The following is a 22,878-nucleotide window of genomic DNA, read 5'->3' on the forward strand; positions in this document are numbered from 1 at the left end:
ACTGATTCAACTTGTCAACTGATTCAACTTGCCCTCGATGAGTTGAACCAGGTATGTTTGTCCGGGGCTATAACAAAAATGTATACCGTTGGGGGTACTCCAGGACCGGAGATTGGAAACACTGCTTTAGACCATACAACCTTCCCTAGTTACCTCATCCATGGGGCCTGAGTTTTCCTGAGTAGGAAAAACTCCTGTTACCACACTATACCCATGGATCCCAAAAGTGTTTTACTCTGACCTACCTAAGGGTTTTGCAAGTAACTAAGCTTGTAAGCTTTTTACAAGTCAAGCTTAGTCAACAAAACAGAGGTTTTTAGCCAGCAGGATCTAGTCAGGTCTTCACCGACGACCCCAAAACAAATACCCCATTTCCCATCATATGGCCTCAACCCACCATGACAGTAACCAACAAACTTCCCTCTAAACTCCATTTTTACAGGTCCACCAGTGTATTCCCAGGTTGTATTGATCCCCCTCCCCGTCTAACACAAACAAGGGACAGATAAATATCTCAGTCCAGGGCCAGTGTGGGGGTCTGCCAGGGGAATGCAGCACCAGGGCTGGAGGATGGTGCAGAGCAGAGTGGAGCAGCCCATTCTGTTGCACAACAACCAGCCCTGAGTGGGAAACAGTGAAACAGGGAGGCCAGTGAATCAGCCTGGTAAAAAGCTGTTTTCTGTTGAGGAAAGTATTTTCCCTTCTAGAATCTGCAACTGCTGTACATATGCCTAACAGTAACTGACTTCAGTTGCTGAAATTGTTTTTGTGTACCGGCCTATGGAAAATGCAGTTCCTCGCGAGGAAGGAAAATAAAAATAAAATTGTAGGAAAACAAACTCTCTCTAATATAAGCGTTGTTCCGATGGCAAAGGACTCTGAGGAAACATTATTCAGAGGGAGTAGGGAGTACAAATTAAAAACAGCTCGTCATAAAGTGTATCGTGTTAATCTAAGGTAGCATTGCATCCTATAAGGTAGCCTCCATGCAAGTGTGCACCCAAGATAGCATACTCTTAAGGGTGCCATAGCTCAGCATCCAGGTGGACAGAGTATCTTCAAGAGGGGCTTTCCTCCAACGATGGGAACAGAAGGTTTAGACTGCTCTTTATAAGGAATAGTCTCATCAGGGGTTAGGGATGGTACATGTGGTGGCAATTTGGGGGTTGGCATTCCCCCTCCCGAGCCCTGTGGTGCTATGACTGTACCCCTCTCACCTGCCTACTCATAAAGTGGCTGTGAGCTCTGGATTGCTTGGCACTGCATCACCCCTACGCCCGTATAAAGACAGACAAGCAGGGGTTGTAAATAGAGTTGGTTAGGGGGCCAGAGGTTTATAAACATTGCTCCTTTCCCAAGGGCTGGACTTTATAAACAGGAGAAGAGGAAGGCAGGCAGCGCACCTGGGTCAACACTGCTATGCTGCAAACCTTGCACTATGCACGCATGAAAATTGCACACACATACGCGTGAGCAGTGGTCAGTCAAATGAGTTAAATGTCTGACATACGTTTCACACAGAGAGAGCAGGAGAGAACACAGAAGAAAGCAGGGCGAGAAAGCAGAGGGTTCATTTTTTGGATTTTATTAAAACACGGTGTGGAGTTTACCATCGGAAGTTACCATCACAAACATGATTGTTTCTAATAAAAAAGTAAACAAAACAAAAGAGCCTAGTTACAGGAGACATTACAGGAGTCTGGTGAAAGTAAATCAATGAATTCACGGCAAATAATGAGTGAAAGACACTCCCCCCAAAATAAAAACTAAATGTTCACATGTTGTAAAAATACATTTCCCAAATTTCAACATTATACAGAGCTCATTTAAAACATGTATTAATTCATTGTTAGATGAAGGTTAGATGTCAGTGCCAAAGAACAGAACAGAAGGTAAAAGCAAATACAGAACTCACGGTGTACAAATGAAGGAAGGGAGAGAATGGTGAGGGCTTCTGGAAGTCAGGAGACTGCTCTACACTCTGAGGAGCGTGGAACACAGAACAGGGAGAGAAAGACGCTGCAGGAGGATATGTGTGCATTTCAACCCTGAGAGAGAAAAGTGACCAATTCTATCCATAATTTTCAGCTGGTCTGACAGACCACATCAGTGTCTGCTGTGGCCCCCTGAGATTCGGGGCTGGCCATGAAAGACTTTCAGAGCGCCGGAGCAGGAGGGGGAACATTTTCACACCCCAGAGTGAAATATCAGATGGACTTTCCTTCAGTCTGTAGCACTGACAGTGACCTACTCAGCTACATGTAGGGCATATTCAATCAAAATGGTTCACCTGGTTAAGTCAGAAATGTTTTTTCTGGACTGAGAGAATGCATATTTTGATTGATGTGCTCAACAAATCATTTTCAGTGTGAAACTTACCCAACACTCAACTGCATATCAATTCAAATATGCTTTTTTTTTAGCTCTGTGGAGAGTATGTTACTTTTGACTTAACCGGGAAACCTTGTCACCAGTGTTTGATTGAATAACAACATTACGGTGTGAGTTGTTAGCGGGGTTTCGTCTGACTGTGTGTCTCTCCTACCCCACCTACTGTGGTCAACTGTGTTTAAGGCAGTGAGTGTTTCCATGGCAACTCTACAGCTCCTATACAGGGAGAGTTAATGCCTGGAGGCTAACTACAGGAGGGCAGCTAGGACAAAAACAAACTCACTAAACGTTTGTTCCTGAAATGTTTCAGTACAACATGTTGAACACAGAGTGAGCGCGATTACAAATGAAAAGTCTAAAAAAAAATATTCAAACAGAACGTTTCGAACAACACATTGCTCAACTGAAAACAACCAAAATATATAATCAATATCATCAACGGCAATTTAAGCTCATAATTCAAACTATGGGGGATACTTAAAAAAATATATACTCATCACATGACACAGGAGCCTATAATGTCCTCATGTCCATGTCCTCATAGACTCTGGTAGGAAAGGGAAAAAACTGTACATCACTGGTTACTGACCACCACAAAATGGCAACTAGGGTTAAGGGTTAAGCATTTGGGAGCAAAGGGTGGACAACAAGATGACAAATCTTTAAGCCAATAGCATTTGCCCTCCAGAAATACCTCACATGCACAATAGCTAGAGCTGCATGACATTACGGAGAATAGAAAAGGCGGATAGTTCTACATTCCAGAAAATAAAAACAGATCAAGCTGACACTTTCAATTTGAATCCAAGTTTCATTGTGCTGTAGAACGGGAGGTTGAAGAAGCTTGTCAGATCAACTGGAATCTGATGTCGAAATGTAAAATCATGGGAAAGCATTGTGCTCATTTTTCACAAAGAAAGAAATGAAGTATAACATTTCAAAAGGTGAAGATGATAAGTAACTGGTCTCGAAGCCTGAGATTTTTGACATGGGGAAAAACAGCAGAGAAATCCTAAAAAGTTGTTTGGACAAGTCGGTTATTGAGTGGGGTATTTATTTATCATTGTCATCATTGTTACAATTTTCACAACCCTTCTGGTCAGGAATAGCAAAGGGGTCTCTACAAAAGCTGTACAAAAAAGAAAAGGGTTTGAACGTACATTCAATATCTGTTACTGAGGTACTAGAAAGGTATTCCCTTGAAACGACGAGAGACGACGGCGTTAAAGAGTTACTCGTAGGGACTACTCCTTCAGAAAGACGTCTGGTCAATACAACCAATGTGTGTGTGTGTGTGTGTGTGGGGGGGGGGGGTCACACGCAGACAGCACGGTCTCCTTTGAAAAGCCACTACGAGTATGTAAGAATACAGACTCCACACACTCTCCCTTTGGTCTTAACGGGAACTGTGAATTCCTTTGCCTTCTTAAAGGGAAGGTTGAATCAACTCGCTGGCTACACTGCCTTACCCTATCTTAAAGGGATGGGTGGATCCACACTTGCTGATAAAGCACTAGAGGAGAGCGGAGTTCTTCAGGGTCCCGATGGGGTGAGAGAGGTTGGGGGATGGACTGAGATATAGGTCTGAGCGGTCTGGGAGAGAGAAAGACAGCGAGTCCTTGCCTTGTCACCGGTCCCGGTTGTCTTTGGAAGTCAGCGGTAATTAATGATGTCACAGCAAAAGTGTTGTACATCACCTTCCCTATGGCTGACTGCTTTGTGTGAATGTGTTAAGAAAACCCATGGGGCGCCATTGCTGCCTGGCTATACACAACTCAACGCTGCAGCCAAATCACTGCCCCTCTCTCTGAGCACTGCCACAGACTGAGCATTCAGATGGCAGTGGCACCCCCTGCTGGCCAAACCTCGGTCCTACACACCTGACCTGTGCTGCTCTAGGCTGCCCACTGGGCTCAAGCTAACAATGTTGCAAGCTCGCTGTGTGTGAGTTCCTTGCACTAATTTAAGTGCCTCTGAGAAACATAAGACCCTTGCACAATAGTTCAACCTTTTTTTTTGGGGGGGGGGGGGGGGGGGTGAAAAGCCACAATGAAAATAGGAAACTGTTCTCACGTGATCTTGAAGCGACACAACGTTTCAGAGGACAGCCTTTACAGAATAAATGTTTCACATAACTGTTGCCGAGTTTAAGACCAAGTCGTGGGCAAGGGCCTGTAGAGTGACGACACAGAGCACAACATGTCCATAGGATGCCATCCATCTGACCTTCCAACAGGAAGTGACTGGCGCTGGAACAAAGGAGCTCGGCCATTACATCATCAAAACGGGACGTAAAAGCAAGGAAGAGAATTGTCGCCTGCCAACGGAGAGGGTTCACCATCTTAAGGAGAAGAAACAGGGTTTAACACAGCCAAGTAGCGGCAGAGGAGAGGTAATGTTAAGGTTTCAGCTCTACACTGACAATATTCATCCCTACACTAGCCAACAGACAGGGAATCAGGTAGCCTGGTCCCAGATCTGTATGTGCTTTAGCTGACTTGGCTAAAGCTAGCTAGATACAGATCTGGGATCAGGCTAGGAATTATCGGGCCAATAGAAGCCCGATGTTGTGTTGTGTCTGTCTTACTTTTGTACACATTTTCTAAAATGAGAGAGAGGCGTAAGAGAAAGAGAAAAGATAGCAGTAACATCAGATAGCCACTAATGTACACCAGGCCAACCCTACACGCCTCTCTCACTGATCACAACAGCCAGACTCACAGTCCAGCTTCGCTGCAGAAATGCTACTCAAAACAAAATGTTTTGTTTTTCCTCAAAAAAAAAGAAAAAAGAATAAAAATGCCAATCCAATTGAATACTTGAGAAGAGAGTTATTGCTGAAGGTTTGTTGGTGTGGGGGAAATATGGATAGAGGGGGAGATAGGGGTCCGAGGGGGGGGGGGGGGGGGGGGGGGCGTTGAGGGGGTCCGAGGAAGGGTTACGGAGGTGGATTTTGTGGACGGGCAGGTCACTCCTGGGCTGGTACTGTGTTCTGAAGGGCCGGAGCTTGAACAGATCCAGATCGAACCGGGACCCCAGTGTCAATCTGCCTGAGGTCAGAGAAGAGGGTTGGTGATGATGGTGGGAGGAGAGGGTGAGGTTGTTGGTTTCCAGGGGTGACGGAGGAATGTTGGGGTGCTATTGGTCGGAAGGGATGTCTCTGTCTGCCTCCGCCTTGTTGGGTTGCCCTGGCGATGAGGTGTGGGGGGGATGGGACACAGGGGCGATGGCGTGAGCCAGGGCCTCTACCCCTGCTCCCGCCCCCGTCAGACCCCCTGCTGCCACGCTGATCAGACCCACAGGAAACCTGACGTAAAGAGAGAGCGAGAGAGAGAGAGAGAAATATATATATCAGGGCCTTGTTCAGGAGGGCGCAACATTGCAGCACATTCATCTACACACAAATCTACTGTGAAGAACAGATATCATATCTTGCATAAAATAAGTATAATAATAATCATGATACACTTCCTGACTTGGTTGTCCTCCTCTCCTGTGCTCACCTTAACCGCTGAGGGTCTCACCTGTATGCACCGCCTCCGTTGAGTTCAGGGTGGACTGTCGCAGCCTCCATACTGGGCCACTGGGACGCTGCCATCAGATACTCCTTATTCACACAGTTCTTCAGACTGTCTGGGATACGCCCTAACAGAGGACAGACAGGGGACAAGGGGTTAGCGTGTAAATCCCCAATCTCTATTTCAATAACCTAGATACCATTTTTGTTTTGTTCTAGTAATATTTGAAAGGGGGAGGTGCCTTACAAGTCACTCAGGGTTTTTTGCTCTCCTGCACATGCTTTTTATTATTTCCTTTTTAAACTCTCACCACATTGGTTTGCAAAAAAAGAGTGTAGGTAAGATATAACACCAGACAGCTCAGAACCTCAAAACATGCAGCTATCCTCAAGCTACATAAAGCCATTGAAATAATCAATAACCAATTCATAACTATGTAATAACTAATAATACAAAGTTATGTGTGGGGTTAGTGTCTTACCAGTGATGGCACGGCGCACCTCCCTGGCTGCCTCCTCTCTGGCCTCGATGGAGGCCTGCTCACTGTACCAGGACGTGTGGGGGGTACAGATGAGGTTGGGAGCATCCTTCAGAGGGCCCTGGGAGAAACTACAACAACAAAGAGCGGGTTAGGGTTAGAGGGGGAAAGAGGGAGGAGGTTGCACGGTCAAACAGACGTGTGGGGGTTAGAGATCAGGCTAGGATCCTTCAGAGGGCTGTGTGTACCTGAAGGGCTCTGTCTCGTGGACGTCCAGTGCGGCTCCTCGTATCCGTCCTTCCTTCAGGGCCTGAGCCAGAGCCTTCTCATCCACCAGCCCTCCCCGCGCAGAGTTCACCAGGAACGCTCCCTGACGCATCTACACACAGAACACACGGGGTTAACTTTATATACACACATACTCCCATAATTAACTCAGGAACGAGGCCTGTGTGGAAGCACCTGCTTTTAATATACTTTGTATCCCTCATTTAGTCAAGTCTTTCCATTATTTTGGAAGTTACCTCGATATGCATGTAAGCACGTGAATTTACAAACATACTAGGGCTGTCAATGTTAACGAGTTAATAAGGCGTTACATTTTTAAAAGGCATTCATTTTTTTGACGCCTTTAAATCGCGTCACCATTTCTTCATCGCACGGACCCCTTTTAAGCGCACGTGTTTCCGCACGGACACCGCACTCGGTGGCAGCTTCTGTTTTGTAGCACCGTCTGTCTCTCAGGGTGTTTTCACACTTGGTCCCTTTCAGCCAATTTTTGTGAACTCCGTGCGGTTCCCCTCATTTTTGGTGTAGTGTGAACACTCCAAAAGGAACTCGGACCCCTCAAAAGAGCCCCCGAAGCGAACCGAACTGAGACCATCTCGAGAGGTGGTCCGAGTTTGGTTCGCTTGAATTCTGCGGTCCGGTTCCCTTTTTTAGGACAATGTGAACGCAAAGCTCCCCAGGTTCGCTTGTCATTACTACCACACTACACACTAGACTATTGCAACACCGTTTCCCCTGCAATAACCCCTTCACGTTGGAGAGAGAAGATGTGCCGGTTCGCGTAAAAAATGTGTGCCGATTAGCAGATTATCTGCAATATGTTGACCTATAGGCTAAGAGGTTCATGAACTGTTTATTCGAATGTGGGGTTTGAATAGTGTGAGAATAGTGTGGTAGTTTAGTATGTCTCATCTTTTAACAAAATGCAATCTATTAGCTTCCAAAATGTAAGTAGGTATCTAGCTGTCTGATAGCACGTTCTGATGGAATGGCTTATCCTGTACTTTTACCCAGAGTGCATTGAGTGAATATTGCACAAATATTTTGGGTCCTTTCTAAACATAGAAATGCGAACGCAAAGAGGACTCTGACCTCAAAAAAGGTGAAGTGAACTGACAAAAGAGTGGAGTCCTCATTCAAAGGCAAGGGCAGTGTGAATGCAAAGAGAACTGAGTTCTTTACCCCTGAGTTCACTTTAAATAGGACTGAGATCAGTTATTTTAAAAGAGGACTGTGTGAAAACACCCTTAAAAACATCCACTATGAGCGCAGCTTTGAGCAACAATTAAGGAAAACGTACAGAAAGTTCAACCATAAACACATTCTCAGGTGTTTCTTTAGATAACAGCAAAAACATCATTTGTACAAAAGTAGCTAGCTAGTTATGCTAACATTAGCTAGCTAACCAAAATAATGTTTACAATGCCATGGCTGAATGCCTCGATAAAACTCAAACTTCCCACAATGATTTGAATCAGAACAGGACATCCATTCCACTTAGCTACTGTTTTTGTTGCATTTCTCAGGTCAAAAGATTTAAGCAAATTATCCCAATTCTAGTAGTAACAGCTTGTGACTAGTTCATGTTGAAGTAGCCTAGGCTACATCTAATAGCTGTATTACATGAACTCAGACCTGGCTGATCTGTTTTGTTCTTCTGTGGAATTCATAACATTGTTGAACAGGTTTAAATGCTTTTTGTTCTTTGTATCCATAGAGACAGTTCTGTTTTCCTGTACTCAACCCTCTAATCAGAAATTGAGAGGACACTCATTTAGAATGCCTGAAGCTTTAACTGTATATATGTGTGTGTGTGTGTGTGTGTGTGTGTGTGTGCACGCAAGTGTTAAACTTCAAGTACATTGATAAGAGGGAGTAAGTAGGCCTAATAAAAAGACCTACATGTAATATTTTTTTTGCCCAGCAAATCTCGTTGTCAAATTGACTGGGGCTGAGCGATTGGTATAAGTATCGCACGCTAACGGACTCGGTTAGCATGAGGCTCAGGCCCAGTCAATTTAACAACAAGAGCCGGTCCGTCTTTTGTTGACCAATAAGAAGGCTGCACCATTAGAATGCAATTTTGTCTGTGCCCAAACATTTTCTGGGAGGAAAAAAATATTGTGAAACACTATCATTCCACTATTACATTTTAGTCATTTAGCAGACGCTCTTATCCAGAGCGACTTACAGTTAGTGAGTGCATACATTTTGATATTAAAAACACATGTTCTGAAATTACAAAGCAAAAATATTACATGTAGCTACTATGCTTACATTTTATTTCTGATACAGACTGTTTCCATCCCTTAAAATAAAAGCATAATATGCCTGTAACTCAATGCACTGCTTTTTACTGGGATTGTTTTTTTCTTAAGGGCCAAATTTGAGCAAATAATTTTTGGGGGATTAATCGTGATTAACTACAGAAAATTGTGCAATTAATCGCAATTATTTTAATCGTTTGACAGCCCTAAAACATACACATAAAATATGTGTGTGTGCGCATCTGACATTGCGTACCTGTTTGATGGTGAAGTCGTTGATGAGGTGGTGGTTGTGTTCGTTGAGGCTGCAGTGTAGAGAGACACAGTCAGAGTGGATGAGCAGGTCTTGGAGGGTAGCCATCCTCTGCAGGCCCAGGGAGCGTTCCACGCCGTCGGGTAGGTAGGGGTCGTAGAAGATCACCCCGAAACCAAACGCCTTGGCCCGCAGAGCCACCGCCTGGCCCACACGACCTGCAGGGAGAGGACCGCACAGGGTTAACTAGTGTTTGTATTTCCATGGCGGGGCATATACAGTGGGGGAAAAAAGTATTTAGTCAGCCACCAATTGTGCAAGTTCTCCCACTTAAAAAGATGAGAGAGGCCTGTAATTTTCATCATAGGTACACGTCAACTACGACAGACAAAATGAGAAGAAAAAAAAACCAGAAAATCATATTGTATGATTTTTAATGAATTTATTTGCAAATTATGGTAGAAAATAAGTATTTGGTCAATAACAAAAGTTTCTCAATACTTTGTTATATACCCTTTGTTGGCAATGACACAGGTCAAACGTTTTCTGTAAGTCTTCACAAGGTTTTCACACACTGTTGCTGGTATTTTGGCCCATTCCTCCATGCAGATCTCCTCTAGAGCAGTGATGTTTTGGGGCTGTCGCTGGGCAACACAGACTTTCAACTCCCTCCAAAGATGTTCTATGGGGTTGAGATCTGGAGACTGGCTAGGCCACTCCAGGACCTTGAAATGCTTCTTACGAAGCCACTCCTTTGTTGCCCGGGCGGTGTGTTTGGGATCATTGTCATGCTGAAAGACCCAGCCACGTTTCATCTTCAATGCCCTTGCTGATGGAAGGAGGTTTTCACTCAAAATCTCACGATACATTGCCCCATTCATTCTTTCCTTTACACGGATCAGTCGTCCGGGTCCCTTTGCAGAAAAACAGCCCCAAAGCATGATGTTTCCACCCCCATGCTTCACAGTAGGTATGGTGTTCTTTGGATGCAACTCAGCATTCTTTGTCCTCCAAACACGACAAGTTGAGTTTTTACCAAAAAGTTCTATTTTGGTTTCATCTGACCATATGACATTCTCCCAATCCTCTTCTGGATCATCCAAATGCACTCTAGCAAAACTTCAGACGGGCCTGGACATGTACTGGCTTAAGCAGGGGGACACGTCTGGCACTGCAGGATTTGAGTCCCTGGCGGCGTAGTGTGTTACTGATGGTAGGCTTTGTTACTTTGGTCCCAGCTCTCTGCAGGTCATTCACTAGGTCCCCCCGTGTGGTTCTGGGATTTTTGCTCACCGTTCTTGTGATCATTTTGACCCCACGGGGTGAGATCTTGCGTGGAGCCCCAGATCGAGGGAGATTATCAGTGGTCTTGTATGTCTTCCATTTCATAATAATTGCTCCCACAGTTGATTTCTTCAAACCAAGCTGCTTACCTATTGCAGATTCAGTCTTCCCAGCCTGGTGCAGGTCTACAATTTTGTTTCTGGTTCCTTTGACAGCTCTTTGGTCTTGGCCATAGTGGAGTTTGGAGTGTGACTGTTTGAGGTTGTGGACAGGTGTCTTTTATACTGATAACAAGTTCAAACAGGTGCCATTAATACAGGTAACGAGTGGAGGACAGGGGAGCCTCTTAAAGAAGAAGTTACAGGTCTGTGAGAGCCAGAAATCTTGCTTGTTTGTAGGTGACCAAATACTTATTTTCCACCATAATTTGCAAATAAATTCATTAAAAATCCTACAATGTGATTTTCTGGATTTTTTTCTCTCAATTTGTCTGTCATAGTTAACGTGTACCTATGATGAAAATTACAGGCCTCTCTCATCTTTTTAAGTGGGAGAACTTGCACAATTGTTGGCTGACTAAATACTTTTTTTCCCCACTGTAGGTACCTAAAGCAAATTCCAGGGCCTCTGGCAGCTCCAATTCTCAATTGAAAACAGGCCAGACTGGAGGCCACTAGCCTTACATCAAAATCAGCTGCTCCAAATCAGCCCCATTCTCCACTGCCCAGTAACTCCATCAACCTCCATACCCTTGCCCAGAGTACCCCCACTCACCCAGGCCGATGATGCCCAGCGTCTCCCCCCGGATGCGGGCAGCTCCCCCGGCCACTTCCCTGATCTGCTCCACGCTGGACGCCCTGGTGCCCTCCCTCAGGGCCTGATGCATCCAGGTGACGCGGCGGTACAGGTTCAGGATCAGACACATGGACGTGTCGGCCGTCTCCTCCACCGAGCACGCTGGCACGTTACACACTGCGATGCCTGGGAGAGAGGGAGATGGTAAGATGAAGGAAAGAGAGGACTGATGGGGCAGATCTAGGAAAGGCGGTGTCTCTGATTATGTGTAATATGCATCCGTGTGTGTGTGCGTACCTGTTCGTCGGCATACTGTGTGTGTGTATTCGTGCATGACTCACCCAGCTCAGCTGCAGCTTTGATGTCGACGTTGTCGAAGCCACTGCCGATCCTGACAATGACTCGGAGGCCTTTGAACTTATCCAGGTCGTCTCTGGAGAGAGTGATGGTGTGGTAGAGCAGAGCCCCCACTGCCTCGTTCAGCACCTACGGGGTTAATACACAGACACCGTTATACAGCTGGTAACACAGGGTTTACACACACCGTTATAATATAATAATAATAATAATATAATAATAAGCCATTTAGCAGATGCTTTTATCCAAAGCGACTTACAGTCATGCGTGCATACATTTTTACATATGGGTGGTCCCGGGGATCGAACCCACTACCCTGGCGTTACAAGCGCCGTGCTCTACCAATTGAGCTACAGAGGACCGTTAGACAGGGTTAACACACCATTATACTGCTGGTTAGACAGGGCGTTAAAGGGAGAGTGCATAAATACTCAAATAAACATATGGCTGGCAGTCAGGAGGTAGTCTTGAATAACTTTATTGTATTTTTTTTAAATCAGGAACTGCCGCTTATAGCCACATGAACAGGAAGCTTACAACCACATAGTGTACGTTGCCTTATAAATTATATACTGAGTGAACATCTTCCTAATATTGAGTTGCAACCCCTTTTGCCCTCAGAACAGCCTCAATTTGTCAGGGCATGGGACTCTACAAGATGTCGAAAGCGTTCCACAGGGATGCTGGCCCATGTTGACAATGCTTCCCACAGTTGTGTCAAGTTGGCAGGATGTCTTTTGGGTGGTGGACCATTCTTGATATACACAGGAAACTGTTGAGTGTGAAAAACCTAGCACCGTTGCAGTTCTTGACACACTCAAAACGGTGCACCTGACACCTACTACCATACCCCGTTCAAAGGCACTTAAATCTTCTGTCTTGCCCATTCACCCTCTGAATGGCACACACAGACAATCCATGTCTCAATTGTCTCAAGGCTTAAAAAACCTTCTTTAACCTGTCTCCCCCCCTTCATCTACACTGATTGAAGTGGCTTTAACAAGTGACATCAATAAGGGATCATAGCTTTCACCTGGATTCACCTGGTCAGTCTGTTCATGGAAAGAGCAGGTGTTCCTAATTTTTTTGTAAACTCAGTGTGTGTGTTTGTTTATAGCTCTACCTTCTCGTGTATCTCCTGGGTGGACTGGGCATCACAGAAGGCCACAGTGGCCACGTCCTTGAGGATGGGCATCTCTATGGTGCAGTCACGCCCGTCCAGCAGGGCCACCAGGGGCCGAGGGTGCATGGGCCCGTTCAGGATGGGGGGGCGGATGCCTGCACACAGGGGAGAGGGGGACAGTTAAGACATGATTTGGCATTATGAAAAGGTCACTAAATAGTTGCATTCTTCTGAAATCGTATGTGCTGCTTTGGTTCCAATGGCTGGCTAGGTTGGTTGGAGCATGGTGCTTGCAACACTAAGGGTTGTGGGTTTGATTCCAGAACGGGACACATTTTTGAAAATGTCCATATTATAACCATCAAACGATAAGTGTTTATCTGATGTTTACAGTCCATTTTGAGTTGGTCGTTTGCCCATACAAAATGGCTTCCTTTGGGAATGTGTGATACAGTAAAAAACACAGCATACCACACCATGTTATTCAGATGTGACTGTTCACAGAGGTTAGTGATTCGACAATCTTTCTGGAGTCTGGGCAAAATGAGTCACTGCCCTAAACCTTCTACACGCACCATTGCCTTGACCATTACAATACACACCATTAGAGTCCCTCTGAACTTGCCCAGGGATGATCATAGCCACTGGCATCATCAGTGCTGGGGCCAGAGCGGGTTCAACCTGAACAGTGACTGAGTCTGACCAATGACCACTAACATGATTACTACTACCAAAGCAAACTCTCCCAAAGTGAGTCCCATGATGCTCTCTTCTCCTCCCACACAAACAGCCAGGGCCTTGTCAACACTGGCACCCTGAGGGATCCCGAGTGGCGCAGTGGTCTAAGGCACTGCATCGCAGTGCTAGCTGTGCCACTAGAGATCCTGGTTCGAATCCAGGCTCTGTCGTAGCCGGCCGTGACCGGGAGACCCATGGGGCGGCGCACCATTGGCCCAGCGTCGTCCAGGGTAGGGGAGGGAATGGCCGGCAGGGATGTAGCTCAGTTGGTAGAGCCAGGGTTGTGGGTTTGATTCCCACGGGGGGCCAGTATGAAAAAATAAATAAAGAATAATGTATGCACTCACTAACTGTAAGTCGCTCTGGATAAGAGCGTCTGCTAAATGACTAAAATGTAAAAATGGATCAGTGCGTGTGTGTGTGCGCGTGCGTGACGGTTACGCAATGGTAACGTGTAACTGGATCTGCTGCTGCAGAGAGAGCATTTGAGATGACAAAGAGACAGGGGGGGTCCAACACAATAACTAACCTGAAAGGTCAATACATCCAACCCCATGGCATTCAGACACACATGCTATGATGACACATGTAAGACACACTGAAGGACCCACACATCCCTGACTCTAGCCAGAGCAGAGGATGAAGATGCTTGTGGAGCTACACTGTAGCTGGCTGCAGTGCCAGTGGAGGTCGAGTGTGACGGCTGGGGGAGGGGCAGTAGAGGGGTTGAGATGCGGGGTGCAGGGAAGAAGGGGGGAGGGGGTAGAGAGAGCCTCTTCGGAGTCATGACCTAAATTCCCTCGTCTGGAGGCTCCAGACGAGTGAGGCTGTACCAGCCCGCCCCAAACACACACACACACCTGTTCTGTACACACATCTGTAAACACACGCCACTGATACATGGCTACATTTGTCCACCATTGTGCTGCAAACGTTCAGCCAAAATAACCATCAACGTCTGCATCGAAATCCTCAACAATCATTCAGCACCAAGTGGCCAGAATGTGAGACAAAGCACAAGGCAAACATCTGTGCCAAAGGTCACTAGACAAATGTGGCCAACTGCAACAACAGCTAACATCACCACCGATACCATCATCATAGGACATATTTGTGTGTGTATGTCTTCGCGCTCTCCTTCTCACTGAACTAAACATGAACTGGCCATCTGAATCGGAACGCACTGCCCATTTCTCACACACACACAGAGAGAGATGTAACACACACCAGACCACACCACTGGCCTCTAGACCAGAAGCGCGCACACACACACACGGTCTCTGCGTGACAGGTGTATGGTCTGGGGTGAGGGAGAGGGACAAGAAGGGGGGGGGGAATACATGTGTCTCACTGGAACATTCACTTGGACAGAGGGCAGGATGCATGCAGGGACAGATAGACACACAGACAGACATCCACAAACAATATGTCCTGTGTCATAGTGGGAGTGTGGGGGAGGGACAAAGAGAGGGGGGAGTAGGATAGGAACTGGTGGCTGGCAGGCGGTGGAAGACAAATATTTGTAGACACTTCCTGTGACGTCAGAGCATTTCCCAACTTCCCAACTGGGCCTAGCTGAGAAGGCTTAAGAACGTGAATCTACATCTCATTAAAAAACATAAAGCATTTTCCTTTATCTTAATCTCCACATGCTGGAGATCACAATGGATTCACAATTACTGGTTAACAAAAGGCAACCGTAGAAGCGCAAACACATTTGAGTAAAGGACGCTTGCGTACAAGGCTTATGGAGCACAAGCATGGCCGCGCACACAATGCAATTCATTCAGCGCTTCATTCATTCTCCCTCCTCCTCCTTTTCTTTCCCTCCCTCCTCCTCCTTTCTCTTTCCCTTGGTTTAAGGAGTGTGAGAGAGAGAGCAGAGCGAGGGAGAGGGGGAGGGGCAGGATGATAATGCAGCACTACTCCACCCAACCTCTAGCCAGACACACAATAACACACACAAACACGCAGGCGCCGTGCACACACACACAGTTGCTCAATTCGCTACAAGGACACGCTGAGCAAAAAGGAAACGACACACACACTCGTCGGCAACACCACACCCAAGCCCATATCGCCCCCTTCCATCTTCAAGCTCTCCTTCACACACACAATTAACAACACACACACGGCGCCTAACCTTGCATTATGAAGTTTGCCAGCCTGTCTTCCTCTCTCTCTCTCTCTCTCTCTCACGCTCTCTTGCCTCGCTCTCTCCCTCTATCGTTCTTTCTTTTCTCGCTCTCGTTCTGTCAGACTGTTCGTGGCCGGCTAGGTCCCTGCTGTCATCCACACCCAGCCCCTCCCCCACTGTCCGGCTCCAATCACGGGCGGCTCCATTGAGGGCCAGCCAACCAGCACTAACCTCATTAGCATAGCCAGGCAGTGGCTGGGTCTGGCTGTTGTTGTTTTTTAAAGAGACAGCTGGCCTGTTTCCCTGTAGCCACGGCTGCGACCCCTCACCCTGCTACTCTCGCTCATCTCAGGGGACCTGACTCTCCCAGACAACTCCCTCCATTTTATCTCAACATCACCCAAGGGCTGCATTTTGCACCATTTTATTTAGTTTGGACTGGGCTAGTACAGACCAGAATTTAGTCTAATATGTCCAGAATTTAATAAGATAACTGGACCATCTTTTATATGATTTTATAACCTTTTTATGACATTTGTATACACTACAAATTGAGGCTTAGCATGACTTGCAATACCAATTTATTTGTTTTACATCTAGGCCAAAGCGACACCATTCAACCTTTTCAGTTCATTTCAGTCATTGTCAAAAAACACTGATCATGTTGTAATCTAACTGGTCTATTTTTCTAGCCTGTCATGTACTCAATCATCCTCAACATTTTGACCTTGGCCACCCACTAACCCCTCTTGAAATACCCACAGACAGAAACAGGAAGTGAGATAAGGGCATTTTGCTCTCTCTCTGACTATCCCGAACCCATCACTACACTATTCTACTAGTGATGTGGGAGGGAGGGGGGCAATCAATACAGTTACATATCCAGGCTCTGTCGTAGCCGGCCGCGCCCGGGAGACCCATGGGGCGGCGCACAATTGGCCCAGCGTCGTCCAGGGTAGGGGAGGGAATGACCGGCAGGGATGTAGCTCAGTTGGTAGAGCATGGCATTTGCAACGCCAGGGTTGTGGGTTCGATTCCCACGGGGGGCCAGTATAAAAAAAATGATGTATGCACTCACTAACTGTAAGTCGTTCTGGATAAGAGCGTCTGCTAAATGACTAAAATGTAAATGTAAAAATATCAGGATATTATTTTTGACTATATTTTGACAATATCGCAATATTATTTTTGAGTTAGTTGGCTGTACCTGCACCAAAACTCCAGCATTTTTCCTTCATAGCTTGTTCTCCGTCTTCTTTTGAAATAGGGAGCCACATTTATTTTCAGCGCTTCTATTTCCATGACTGATCAAAACTAATTTTCTCATGCTCTCTCGTCTCTCTGCAGCAGACATATGGTGAGCAATATGTTTGGAACATCGAATAAAATCGCAATACCTTTACAACCGTGAGAGTCGCAATACATATCGTATTGCCACCAAAGCGTTGTAATAATATCCTCGGGTCCCTGGCAATTCCCAGCCCTATATCCTATCTGCCACTCCACACACCAATAGGCTGATCATTAATAACAGATTTCCCATATCAGCAGCTGATGTACAGTGCATTCGGAAAGTATTCAGACCCCTTGACTTTTTCCAAATTTTTATACGTTACAGCCTTATTCTAAAACGGATTAAATATGTTTTTCCTCGTCAATCTACACACAATACCCCATAATGACAAAGCAAAAAAACTGAAATATCACATTTACAACAGTATTCAGACCCTTACTCAGTACTTTGTTGAAGCACCTTTGGCAGCGATTACAGCATCAAGTCTTCTTGGGTATGACGCTACATGCTTGGCACAGCTGTATTTGGGGTGTTTCTCCCATTCTTCTCTGCAGAGCCTCAAGCTCAAGCTCTGTCAGGTTGGATGGGGAGCGTCTCTGCACAGCTATTTTCAGGTCTCTCCAGAGATGTTCGATCGGATTCAAGTCGGGCTCTGGCTAGGCCACTCAAGGACATTTATTCAGAGACTTGTCCTGAAGCCACTCCTGCGTTGTCTTGGCTGTGTGCTTAGGGTCGTGGTCCTGTTGGAAGGTGAACCTTCGCCCCAGTCTGAGGTCCTGAGTGCTCTGGAGCAGGTTTTCATCAAGGATCTCGCTGTACTTTGCTCCGTTCATCTTTCCCTCGATCCCAACTGGTCTCCCTGTCCCTGCCGCTGAAAAACATCCCCACAGCATGATGGTGCCACCACCATGCTTCACTATAGGGATGGTGCCCCAGGTTTTCTCCAGATGTGACGCTTGGCATTTAGGCCAACGAGTTCAATCTTGGTTTCATCTGACCAGATAATCTTGTTTCTCATGGTGTGAGTCTCGTTTAGGTGCCTTTTGGCAAACTCCAAGCGGGCTGTCATGTGCCTTTTACTGAGGAGTGGCTTCCGTCTGGCCACAAAAAAAAAGAAGGCCTGATTGGTGGAGTGCTGCAGAGATGGTTGTCCTTCTGGAAGGTTCTCCCATCTCCACAGAGGAACTCTGTTGCTCTTTCAGAGTGACCATCGGGTTCTTGGTCACCTCCCTGACCAAGGCCCTTCTCCCTTGATTGCTCAAATTGAGCGGGCAGCCAGCTAGGAAGAGTCTTGGTGGTTCCAAACTTGTTCCATTTAAGAATGATGGAGGCCACTGTGTTCTTGGGGACCTTCAATGCTGCAGAAATTTTTTAGTACCCTTCCCCAGATCTGTGCCTCGACACAATCCTTTCTCTGAGTTCTACGGACAATTCCTTCAACCTCATGGCTTGGTTTTTGCTCTGACATTTTTTTTTTTTTTTTAGTCATTTAGCAGACGCTCTTATCCAGAGCGACTTACAGAAGCAATTAGGGTTAAGTGCCTTGCTCAAGGGCACATCGACAGATTTTTCACCTAGTCGGCTCGGGGATTAGAACCAGCGACCTTTCGGTTACTGGCACAACGCTCTTACCCACTAAGCTACCTGCCGCCCCAGACATGTATGGTAAACTGTGGGACTTTATATAGACAGGCGTGTGCCTTTCCAAATCATGTCCAATCAATTGAATTTACCACAGGTGGACTCCAATCAAGTTGTAGAAACATCTCAAGGAAGATCAATGGAAACAAGATGCACCTGAGCTCAATTTAGAGTCTCATAGCAAAGGGTCTGAATACTTATGTAAACAAGGTATTTCTGTTTTTTTATTTTTAAGACATTTGCAAAATGTTCTAAAAACCTGTTTTCACTTCGTCATTATGGGGTATTGTGTGTAGATTGAGGGGAATATAATAAATAAATAAATGCAGTTTTAGAATAAGGCTGTAGCGTAACAAATGTGGAAAAGGTCAAGGGGTCTGAATACTTTCCGAATGCACTGAAAGTGCAAAAGATTATATACATAGGCATGCGATAAGAAGCAGTAATCATACATTCAATCAATTTGAAAAACACTGCACATCCTCTCTGGAGGATGTTCTGATACACCAAATCAGACTTGTAGAAACCATTTTGTATTATGAATTTGTGATGGAGGTGTGAGAATATCATGTGAGAATACTAATTACCATATGACTATAACCTGGTAAAATTAATTGTGAAATCTTAATATTTAAAATGCCTATTATAGAAAAAGATAAGATGTAAGATGCGCAGTGTGTGTATGGTCAGTGTGTATGTGGTCTGTGCGTGCGTTTGTGTGTCGCAAAACACGGCTCCTTACCCTCACAAATGCGGTCGAGTCTTTGTCGCTTTACTTTGTGTTTGTCCATTAGAGCCATAGGCTGGCAGTCCTAACCCAGGACACAGCAAGACAACAGCACAGAGCGCTAAGGAGCCCCTTCAACAGAACACCAGCACTAGAAACCACTACTGCCCACTGAGCAACACCTGCACAGAGAGAGAGATATAGTGAGAGAGGGGGAGAGAGCGCAAGAGAGACAGAGTTGTGACCTGTTAGAATGTGAAAGGTTTTATTAGTCATTTCTGTTGTATTGCTTCTGCAACTTGGATTGCGTATTTCGTACCAATAAAGTTTTACAGAATTTGAGAGAGGGAAAAACCCCACTATCACAGTTACTGTATGGTGCAGTTACTGCTGCAGGATCTTCAGAGGTTAGTAATGCAAATGTGGTTTCAAGTTTAGGAGCCTTAAGAAGTTACAATAACACAGGGCCTTAAGGTTTAGGAGCCTTAAGAAGTTACAATAACACAGGGCCTTAAGGTTTAGGAGCCTTAAGAAGTTACAATAACACAGGGCCTTAAGGTTTAGGAGCCTTAAGACGTTACAATAACACAGGGCCTTAAGGTTTAGGCGTCTACTAAACTAATGATAATCCTATGTTCTTACACAAATAAAAGTGTCTTCTCCCTCCCTCTCAAATTCTGTCAAACTTTACTGGTAAAGAATAAGCAATCCAAGTTGTTTACACTTGCATTGTACAATATTGCATCAAACTAAAACAGAAATTACACCCAAATAAACATATACCCACGTAGTGTGGTATTGGCAAGTGTGTATTCTGACTTCTGCTTTCTCTGTGGTCAATTTAAACCTAGGGCCTGTTTCAGTACTTTGAAAATGCATCCATTCTTCTCTCCCTAAAGATTATACTTACTCTGACTTGACTGGATTGGTGAAAGTCATGTAGTTCATAACCCTTGCTTTCACCTATCCAATGGTGCGAGATAAATTACCTAAACGGGAGGGACAAAGAGATGGTGCACCTTCAAAGCCTAAACGGAAAGACTAGTGACCATATGGAGGAGTGGCTGACTTACCAGCAGGAGAATCCGCTCAGTGTCTGTCTGCTTAGATCTCACTGTCAAGCCAAAAAAATGATTTAGTTATTATCAGAGGGCCTTCTTCACTCACACAAACATATACACTTAGATAACTGATAGGGGTTATTAAACGTTTTCATCTCAAGACGCAAATTATAAGTTGACTGTCCTCCCGTGACCTAAATCATCCTCCAACGACCCAATTTAAGAAGAAAAAGTGTGTGATTATATAAGATGCATTCTCATAACGCCCGACCCACCTCTCACATGCCCAGGGCCCACCCCAAACAATACCACATCAGTCACTTCTAGGCCTAACCAATATAAAAAGGTGAGTGCTAAACATGGAATACTTCGGCAGAGTGATGAGAGGCCTTATAACAGAAAGTGTTTGTGGAACAGTAGTTAGGCCTTGATCACTGTCAGATGACGACTAGTTTCTATCAATTTGGACAGGGTTGTCTGCCATATTATAATGTGTACAAGTTATGCTTACAAACTGGACTCCAACGTAGAGAGAACAGTTAGTTGGCTATCATTTGATGATGTACACTGGCATAATTTGAGGGGGAAATTAGCCAGCCTAACTTTCCCTAATAAAAAATATCCATTCAGTTTCATACCTCTAACTATGACATGACACTTACATAGAATCACAATTTGAGTTTGAGAGGTTCGGACAACATTCCAAAACGTATAAATGCTCAAAGTAGCGATGATTAACGTTATGCATTCCAAACTTGAAACCCATCACACTGTAATCAACAGTGAGTGGGTTACGGAAACAATGGCAGTTTTTAATAATTTTACAAGAACAAGGTTGATACAAAGTATCCAATTCAGATGTTTGCAAGCCCAACCCATTACAACATGTGGCTGATAAAGTTTAGTACATTTCACTATCGAACAGCTAGCTACAAGTTTCAAAACTCTGCAGAAGCCGCCATGTTAGCTAGCTAGTTAACTGACCGTAGTAACTAAATTAACTGGATGGCTACTAATAACGACCGTTTGTTTTCGCATCTGGCTAGCTAGTTAGCCAGTAAGCTAACATTAGCTAAGGTTAGTTGGTCAGATAACCGTGCCAGATAAACACATCGTTACTTATTATCGGAATCATATTTGAATTAAACAAAACGCGCTGTAAGCATCCCAAAAATACAGAAAAAGTTCGACCTAATGGTGGCTAGTTTATATTTTAACAAACATATCAAACTACCGTTGGATGGTTAGCATAGCAAGTTAGCTTGCTTGCTAGCCTAACGTTACTGCGTGTGGGAGATGCGTACTGGTGGATCCCATTTCGTCCGATTCGTTATTAGCGAATGGCGCTACAAAGTGAATATCTGAAATTCAGTAACGCAAGATCACCGAGGAAACGTGGATATCCCCCACGTGCACGTTATGCGTGCATCATTCGCTACCCCGGTAACGTAGTAATGCACGAGCGGCGGATTATTTACCCCAATAAATGTATTTCGGTTGGATTGAGACAGTGTGTGTGCGTCGGTGGTCTTCCCTCTCTCCCGATCGCCATGAAATCTGAAAAAGAGGAAGTCGCCGGTTCGTGGGGGGTCAGGCCGCCCGCCGTACCAGTGTACACAACGTGTGACGGACAGGCAGAGTGAGAGGCACTGGTATGAGAGGAAGGCAGAGCGCCCTCACTTCAATGGCGGTGGTCAAACCGTGCACCCAATCTGGGTTGCCAGGTCTAGCCAAAATATCTAGCGAATGACCCATAAAACCAGCCCACAAGGCAACTACGGCTAATTTACAGTCACGTGCAGCCAGAATAACAGCAAAGTATTTGCATTTGTTTAAGCTTTTTCTAGTGACATTTATTTGGAAACATCCATAACAATGAGCTAATGAGGCGCGATTTCGGCTGGCATAGAAAATGTGCTCACTTGTCAGGACACTCACAGTTGTTCAGAGGAGCTAGCCAACAACACAGCTAACACAATCACTTCAAACTGCAGCTGGAAAGACTGCAAACTGGCTGCACTTCGTTTCGTTTTACTTTTTTAAAATGGACATTTCTTTGTCCATAAAAATGATGCCATTTTAGCAGTGGCAAACTAGCCGTGGTATATTGGCCATATATCACCCGAGGTGCCTTATTGCTATTATAAACTGGTTACCAATGTAATTAGAGCAGTAAAAATAAATGTTTTTTTCATACCCATAGTATAAGATATGTTATAAACTGGGTGGTTCGAGCCCTGAATGCTGATTGGCTGACAGCTGTGGTATATCAGATCGTATACCATGGGTATGACATAACATTTATTTTTACTGCTCTAATTAAGTTGGTAACCAGTTAATAATAGCAATAAGGCACCTCGGGGTTTGTGATATATGGCCAATATACCACGGCTAAGGGCTGTATCCAGGCACGCCGCGTTATACCACACCCCCTCGTGCTTCATTGCTTAAATATACCATGGCTTTCAGCCAATCAACATTCAGGGCTCGAACCACCCAGTTTATAATTATCCAATAAACCCTTTT

At 45.2% G+C, this 22,878-nt stretch overlaps 1 protein-coding gene across 4 annotated transcripts; it reads right to left on the reverse strand.

The window, feature by feature from the left end:
* Positions 1-1,569: 1,569 nt before the first annotated feature.
* On the reverse strand, positions 1,570-21,901 carry LOC311107857 (C-terminal-binding protein 2-like). Of its 4 annotated transcripts, none has more exons than XM_084150423.1 (11): positions 21,831-21,901; positions 20,365-20,405; positions 19,307-19,473; positions 12,755-12,909; positions 11,616-11,760; positions 11,254-11,460; positions 9,199-9,413; positions 6,636-6,766; positions 6,391-6,518; positions 5,916-6,036; positions 1,570-5,698 (listed from the first exon to the last, which is right to left on the reverse strand). In XM_084150423.1, the coding sequence occupies exons 3-11, from the start codon at positions 19,362-19,364 to the stop codon at positions 5,530-5,532; spliced, it is 1,329 nt and encodes a 442-aa protein (XP_084006549.1). In that variant the 5' UTR covers positions 19,365-19,473; positions 20,365-20,405; positions 21,831-21,901; the 3' UTR covers positions 1,570-5,529. The 4 variants fall into 4 exon arrangements, with proteins under 4 accessions (XP_084006549.1, XP_084006550.1, XP_084006551.1 ...); XM_084150424.1 differs by lacking the exon at positions 21,831-21,901 and adding an exon at positions 21,587-21,673; XM_084150426.1 differs by having other exon boundaries at positions 5,610-5,698; positions 5,895-6,036.
* Between the last annotated feature and the right edge of the window lie 977 nt (positions 21,902-22,878).

The sequence above is a fragment of the Coregonus lavaretus genome, assembly GCF_964263955.1.
Source record: "Coregonus lavaretus genome assembly, chromosome: 32".
Taxonomy (NCBI): domain Eukaryota; kingdom Metazoa; phylum Chordata; class Actinopteri; order Salmoniformes; family Salmonidae; genus Coregonus; species Coregonus lavaretus.